This window comes from Anopheles marshallii, chromosome X (assembly GCF_943734725.1).
Source record: "Anopheles marshallii chromosome X, idAnoMarsDA_429_01, whole genome shotgun sequence".
Taxonomy (NCBI): domain Eukaryota; kingdom Metazoa; phylum Arthropoda; class Insecta; order Diptera; family Culicidae; genus Anopheles; species Anopheles marshallii.
In genome coordinates this window covers 13,658,460-13,666,300 of record NC_071325.1, presented here as the reverse complement: position 1 = coordinate 13,666,300, position 7,841 = coordinate 13,658,460, and the positions used below count along the sequence as shown (strand labels likewise).

General features: G+C 42.8%; 1 protein-coding gene across 1 annotated transcript; it reads right to left on the bottom strand.

The window, feature by feature from the left end:
* Nucleotides 1–665: 665 nt before the first annotated feature.
* Nucleotides 666–5,259, bottom strand: LOC128714898 (uncharacterized). The gene is made up of 8 exons (XM_053809816.1): nucleotides 5,197–5,259; nucleotides 4,778–5,008; nucleotides 3,548–3,715; nucleotides 3,297–3,469; nucleotides 3,109–3,196; nucleotides 2,862–3,014; nucleotides 2,476–2,784; nucleotides 666–2,366 (listed from the first exon to the last, which is right to left on the bottom strand). The coding sequence occupies exons 1-8, from the start codon at nucleotides 5,257–5,259 to the stop codon at nucleotides 666–668; spliced, it is 2,886 nt and encodes a 961-aa protein (XP_053665791.1).
* Between the last annotated feature and the right edge of the window lie 2,582 nt (nucleotides 5,260–7,841).

The following is a 7,841-nucleotide window of genomic DNA, read 5'->3' as shown; positions in this document are numbered from 1 at the left end:
AGAGAGTCAGCTAAAACATGTATCGGGACGAGTGAATAGTAGGGTAGTAGTGTTTACACCGGTAGTAGCGTTAGTAGCCGTAGTAGTATATAACATTGTAATAGTACTATTGGTGCTGCGTGCTGATGGTTTGCAGCAATAGCAAACACCGTCGTTCGGCAAAAGCCGGATTAATACTAATGTACAGATTCCGCTCCGTTTTGCTATCGCTCTGAGCGTTAAAGTTCGAGTTTACATGGAGTTCGATTAAGTGCAAAGAAGGAGGTAGATGATTAGTACATAATTGTTTAGTACCGGAGGAAGAAATTTAGTTTCTTTGATTAAATAAAAATTGGATTCCATCCGTGACGAAGTGGTGAACTCACTCAACTTCAACTGGTTAGTGCATAGAAATGTAAGGAGCTTCACAACCACCTATGTTTGTGCATTCCGCAAAAAGAGAAGTCCAAGAAATCTACATTAGACTACGTAAAATGCCGGAATTAGTCCTTCATCCTATACCGTACGCACAAATTGCTTCTCTCACTTCGAGCTATGTGAACGAGTCCTAGACAGGACTTAGTTTTTCGTAAATTGTGGACGAGCGTCTCATATTTGAGCAACAATCTGTTACGAACAGATGTATAGATCTATCATCAGCATCGTCGCTCTATACTCCCCTTACTCTACAGTATCGTACACATCCCGCGACAACAGTTAACTATTACGGAGTCTCTACGCATCGCAATTGAGCTTGTTACGTTTGCCGCTGCATGTGTCGTCGATTGCGACTGTTCGTTGCGACAGTGACTATTGCAATGGTTGCTATTAGTAGTTGATGGACGCATCCCCGGCAGGAGAGCAGCCGATGATGTACTGTCGGATGGATCAGATTCATTGCAGTTCAGTGCCCGATCGGCGACAGACAGGGGCGAGCCGTAACCGGCATCATTGCTACAGCCACCATCACTACCGATCGGCATGATGGAACACTTGTTGTGGATTTGCTTGGTTGTATCGGACAGCGAGAAACTGCGCGTCCATTCACCATACTGTTTGCGTCGTTCGTCCGCTAGCCGTTTTAGCTTTTCTAAGCGCGACTTTAGCTGTCGGGGCGATACGCCACCAATGCTACCATCGTGACCGGTCGGAAGTCGCACATTGGCGGCTCGATTTGCATCGCTGGCTGGATCGACTTGTACGTTCGCTGCACGCTGGGTGGTGGTTTTGCACGCGGTTTCCAATTTCATTCCGTGCGAAACAGCGTCCGATCCGTGTTCAGTATCGTTCGCTACAAGCGGTTGACATTCATCGACAGTGGGAAACAATTGCGAGCCAGTGGTTTTTCCGCACGCCCGGCTTGAATCGTCCGAATCACGGTTTGCATCGGTATGGCTTGTAGTTTGCGATGTTTTGCTGCTGTCGCTTGACTCTGGCAGGGGGGAATGAGACTCGGCACTCTCCGGTGTGTACGGTTCGAAGGGATGGAGTTGCCCGGTGCCGTTACTGCCCTGCGACAACGAGTACGTGTTTAGGTAGTGTGTGTCAATACGATTTACGATTACATCGTTGGCAAGCATCATCCGTCGCGAGATTAGTGTTTTGCGGTGCTCGATCGGTTGATGTTTTATCATATTACGGCAGTTTGGGCAGATCGTTGCGGATGCAGCGGCACCGACATCATCTACATGCGGACCACCTTTCAACATCTCGGGTACGTGCTGCTGTTTCGTTCCAGTAGCATTCACATTTTTCGCGTCAGTCGCATTGTTACAATAGAGTGCGCACATGCATACGTTAAGATTGCTGTCCGTATCGAACACGTTAATGCTGACCAGTGGATGCTGATACCGAAAGCATGCCTGCGAAAGTAATTCGAGTGGTGCCGCCTGAATGGGCTCTACCGTCTGTTCATCCCGCATGAAATGCTGCTGGTTCGCTTGTCCAGCCAATGGTACGACCGGGTCAAGCCCGAGAAGGTTTTGCTCGTAGCACCGTTTGATGCGTGCGGCACAGTCGGTACAAGCGGACGGGTAGTGAAGCTGATGGTAGGCAAAACTATCAACATCGAGCGACGAGGCAAACGGAATGATGGTGGTGGCGCTAGTGCTTCTATCACTATCGCTACACTGGGCTGCAGTGGAAGCCAGCTGACGGATAAGTTCCGCCTTCGGTGGCATTGTGCGCAAATCGGCTACATTGCCATTATTACTACCATAACTACTAAGACTTACTACGATAGTGTTATTATTACTACTACTATCCATACTTGCACTGTTATTATAAATAGGGTGTTCAACACGCAGTTTTCTAGGCACATGCGTATCACAGGAGCAGTTATCTACAATACCTTGACTCGTCTTGATTCTAATGCTGAGATAAACCGGCTGTATCCATCCAGCGTGTATGGATGTAGAAAAGGAAAAAAGGAACGAAAATACAAAACAAATCAATCTCAAATTCATAACAAAAGCCGCTATGTACCGTTCTACGCACCTTATGATCTCCCATGCAGACATTTGCACCGATAATACCGTAGCTGACCGTAGGATGGTCACTAGTGAAGCTAGCCGGTTCATCACCCTGTTTGCAATCTTCCCGTCTGTTGTCGGGCATTTCCTCGCAGATAAGTTTCCGGGCCGCAGGGCTTACCAGTATTCGATCGCACCAGGCTGGACATCGTGTTGCCATATACGCACCCGGCAGGAACGGATCCTCCTCGTACGGGTACGATGGTGGGAAAGTGATGGGAAACTCGTACAGTATGCTTCGAAGTGATTCAAGCTCCCGATCAAACTGACGCAGCTGGGTAAAGGACGAAATGAGTAACAGAAACAGGTTGAAATACAGTTGTTATAGCTCCCGGGACCGGCACTAATTACCCAGATTTCTTTGAACGTGCTTTGGTCGCAGTGGAAAAACTCCTTCTTCCCCACGGTCAGAACGTTGGTGCCAGTAGCATCGCGATATTGAACTTTTGTACTGTCGTTTTTCGTATTCTGAACCCGATGCATTGTGAGATCTTCGGTAAGTTTCTAATAGTACGGAACGTTTAACAGCAAATATAAGCTTATTAGTAACAGCGAACGCAGTTGTAAATTAGGGAAATGTCATAATACCAATACCAACCTTGATAACACCTTCCGTATCACAACGGAAGTTAAAATCACCAAAGACAAAGTATGGCACTGGTCGGTTAACTGTATCTTTATGAAATCTGCAACAATCAAAACAGGAAACACCCACATAAAAAAAAATGCACAATACGGATACCTCTCATTGAAATGCATCTTTTGGAGATCAGTGCGACCACTTACCGCTCCAGTGTATGTACGAGTGCACGGCGTCTGCTCTTGCAATACACGGAAGGATATTCTTCACACGCTTCCAGGTTTGACGCATCGTGAAAGAGGTGAATGTTAACTAAATCAAACACGGTACCATTTAGGAACCAACGTGTACGTAGAAATCCTTTCCGAGACCATTTGCACTACAAACGCAAAGGAAAAGAGATGATTAGTAACATCCATCCCATAATTTACTCAACTAAATCTGAAATCGTACTAACCTCGGGAAAGAATTGTTGAGGAAATTTAGCCTTTTCTTTGGTAGCAACTGTTTCAATACTTCCCGTATGTATACTTTTGCCCTCGACGGAATCCCACTCGTGCGTGAGAAAATTCCACATCAGCACGTGATTGACCGTGCTCTGGACGAAATATAAATTACCGAGGGCCTATAACAGAAAGAAATAAAACAATACGAAATCATTGGAAGAATCTTATTGAGATAAATGCATTGAGTAATTGCCGCAATTACTTAATTTAAAAAAATTACTGCTATTAACTTATTTGTTATTTAATTAACGATCATTCATATTAACCATGTCGTTATATATACACTTAGTATATATTCGCTATTACTGTTGAGTTTTGATGCAGTATTAGAGTGATTATAGTTGGACGTGAAAGTCAAAAAAGATATAAAAATGTTGTTAAAAGACCGAGTCATTGAAGTTGAGGTGTCCCTAGATGAATAGTTAGTGCGACACTGGAATATTCCTAAGAATGGACAAGATCGTAGGAGAACTGTGTGAGCCTTCTTTATATAATATGTTTGATAAAAATCTACGAGCTATTTAAAATCATCCCAATGACTTCAATACACCATGATAAATTTGACCAAAATCGATAACGCTATTTCTGGAAGATTGTCTATATCGCCATTAGTGTAACGAAGTTTGGCGCCTACCAGATTTTTCTACTCTCCCGCCTTTACACAACTTTTCCTTACTTCCCGTTTGTCACTAGAACGTGGGCTTTACCTTCCCGTCGTGGAACCTTGTTCGTGCAAGAAATCTAAAAATATACAATCTTCTCGGTACATCGATTGCCATTCATATATAGGGCTTCGTTTGGGCGCATGTAGCGATAGCAGGGAACAAACGCAACGATACAGGTCAGTGGTTCAACAGGCATATTTGAAAGCGTGTGCGTAAGAAATATGTTACAGAAACGAAACGAGGAACGAGGAATTAGTCGTCTTCCCGTTTGGTTCGCTTGTTTTAAGCTTCTTTGCTTTAAACTAAGTGCCTTTTCTTAGCGAATAGCGATTTTGCCATACAAATGCTAACAGACCAAGAAGTCATATTTTTGCACTGATTGGATTTCCTTTAGCGTTTCCTGAAGGTATCGTATGATGGCGCTACATTGTAACCTAATGTACTAACAGGTGCATATGGCTTACCAGTTGCACTGATTTAGGTATGTTAGATGGTGCTATTTACTATATTACATACCGTAAAATGTTCCGCCGAATTGTAGTCTTCATCCAAATAAACCCGAATACGATTGTAGTCACGCAGCTCTTCCGATTCGCACAGCTGTTTGATGAACTCCTGCACATATTCCATGGATTTTTCGTACGTTTTACCACCCACCTCCTGCAGATGGAGGGCGATAAATGCTGGTTGTCGTGCAGCAATCTGCTCGAGAAATTCTTTGATCCAAATGTGCAGCAGATTTGAGGGCTGAAAAAGGATGGGGTCAACACAATATTGAGAGAGATGGAAGAAGAAAAACAAAACAAATAATGAATAACCTGGCTTTACGTATTCCGTATAATAATTATGTTGCCAAACGTTCCGCTAGCTCTATATTTCATGCAATGAAACAGCACGGTTTTTACTGTCGTGAACATATATCAGATACTACTTACATCTTCGAACACGCTTCCCACATTAGCGGTTATAAGCAGAATGGGCAATGATTCATTTTCCATTGTGTCCACGGTTAACAATGGGACTCACGAGTAGTAAAGAAGCTGATGTATCCGGGTTGAAGAAAGTTACCAAAGCAATGTTTGTTTTCCAGTCGCTTGACGCTTTACCAGTTGCGCCACACCGATGTGTGATGAAAATTATTCATTAAAGTTTGTTTTCTAGGCGATCGTAAGTGGGTTGAGATTTCTTCGTTTCGATATTAGTATTTAAGTTTGTTTCGGGCGTTTCAAGCTGCGCTGCGAATATTCGATAGCTTTCAACCGTTTTTTTTAAGATACCCAGCCTTAATTTCGGTCACAGTGCAGCATTGCAGGCAGTTAAGGTGTAGATTCACAGTTTTTTCCCTACTGGGCGGCAATATCCGGTACCAAAGAGCAAGTTACAGCATTAGTGTTCGGTTTTCGGTCGTCCACAGATATTTCACAACTGTCTGTACGATACCGCTACGGTTGCTCACATTATCGGAAGTCAGCCGACCAGTTGAGATTTGTTTGTTTGTTGAACCAATGCAAGCAAGAACTGTCATATTTTCTTCGGGCTTGCTTATTAGCGTTGGTTCGCAGACGGTTGTCTCGGTCGCAAATGGTACATAAAACTGGTTAGCATCAGCTTGGTACACTCTGGAACTGGGGGCCTACAGTAAAGATACGATCGATAAGTACATGATGCTGCGATGATATCCAAAAAAAAACAACGTGTACAAATCCAACAGTGACTACAGTATGCGGGGGGGAGTAAAAAAAGTTCCTTAGAAACAAAAGTAGAGCATGTGTGCTGTGCGCATAAAATGAGGAGTGGTGTTCAAACAATCGAGGGCTGGACCCAAAACAAAGTTACACCTATACGGGTCCGGCATTCCCGGTTGTTGCGGAACGGTGCTTGGACTTTGTTGACGCCGTTCGTCCTGCAGAAATAGCGCCTAGCAAAGTTTGATAGTTGAGTCACTGTTGGAAAACTGGGGTGACTTTTGTTGCTGACAGTGTCGTTTATAGAAGCGGAAAAATGCACAATGTTGCTCATACGTAATCACGCTAACGCCTTCAACACCATTCTTACTGCACGCACAACTTTACTTTCGTCACGGTAATGGGATGAGCGGTTACATGGTCATTTGGATGGATTTTATTGAAATTGCAATGGTTGAAATGTTGGGTGAATCGTACACTGAACTAACCGCACTCCACTCCTCCTTGTTACCTTCACGGAGCGTCACAAACAATTGATGCCTTTTGCACTCAACGTGCACGCAGCGAAGGTTGCCTCATTCCGTCTGTTTTGACAGCTAGCAAATCCCGCCCAAACTGTCAAATTTGAATGCAATGTGGTTCACGGTAACCACAACCGTTTGCTTTGAAATGAATATCTGAAAATGAAAAATTTTGGCGAAAAAGTTTAGCTGTAATAGGTTAAAGGTTATAATTTTCTCTAAAACTTTCTGGGAAAAGCATCTGTTGGTCAGATGTAACTACTCTCGACTGACAATTTCGCGTCTTCTCCAGATACTTCGTCACTGTTTGGTCAAATGCTTCAACCTCCAGGGGGAACTTTGCAGTTGATCATCATCTTATGATTATGCCAGTTGTATCTGATGGATTCGAAATGCATTCTTCTTCTTATCTAGCGGCTCAACAAGAGGCCAACTTGCGATTTCTGGCTTTCATTGATTCAATTTACCCGCAACTGGACAATCAGGAGGTTTGATCCGGATGGGACTTCGGACATCTCTTTTCAAGTGAAGCTGGCGTCGCTTAGTGTTGTGCTTAATGAGTCTTTGAGAAGAGTCATTCATATGAATCTTAAGTGAGAAATCATTCAAATCAGAAATCGACTCCTGAAAGAATACGTTGAAGTCCTGTAAGGCTTCGTTTATAATTATAAGCGAAATTACAGTTGGAGGGGGAAGGTTATTTAGTACACGGCGGACAATATCCATGGAGGTGATAAAACTTGTATGATTCAAGGCTCTTTGATGATTAATGCATATTGGAGGATTTATGAATCTTCGACTATCTCTGAATCTATGAAATAAAGATTCAGATACATTCATTCATAAAAGCTTCGAATAGAGTTCTGTAGTTCGTAACTACAGAGTTTTAGTAGTGAATACTAGAAATTAACTGTCAACATTTTCTATTTTTTCTGTGCACTGTAGGATAGTTACAAAAGATGAAACAATGCTGTGATCTTTATCAGGTGGCAGAAAAGTTGCGAAATTGTGCTGATTATTTTTTATAATCTCACATGCATTTGAAGATCTATGTCAAATGTCGAATACTCTTTCTTATCTGTAGTTGTATCATGTAGGTAGTATGGCACTAAAAAGTCCAATCGATGGTTGTACCATTTCCAAAATAGCAATGAAGTGTCACTTTGCACTAAATAGTTACACCAGTCATAAATAATGAACTATAATTGGCAATAAATGAAAAGTTTTGCAAAAAAGCAATGTTTGCACAGCGTGCATTCTGTTGATCCAATCTGTCAAAGTACGTTTTATGATGGAGTTACCTCCGATTCCGCTGTTTCAATTTTCTGTTTGTATGTGTACGGGTGTCTGGACAATTGTGTACACCAATAATTA

What these genes read in the sequence shown, in the direction of transcription:
- LOC128714898 (XM_053809816.1), bottom strand. Translation starts at nt 5,259, where the DNA reads ATGGAAAATGAATCATTGCCCATTCTGCTTATAACCGCTAATGTGGGA. An exon ending in CTCAACAATTCTTTCCCGAG is followed by an intron (nt 3,470 to 3,547) that starts GTTAGTACGATT and finishes TTGCGTTTGTAG; the next exon opens with TGCAAATGGTCTCGGAAAGG. An exon ending in TCTGCATGGGAGATCATAAG is followed by an intron (nt 2,367 to 2,475) that starts GTGCGTAGAACG and finishes GGATGGATACAG; the next exon opens with CCGGTTTATCTCAGCATTAG.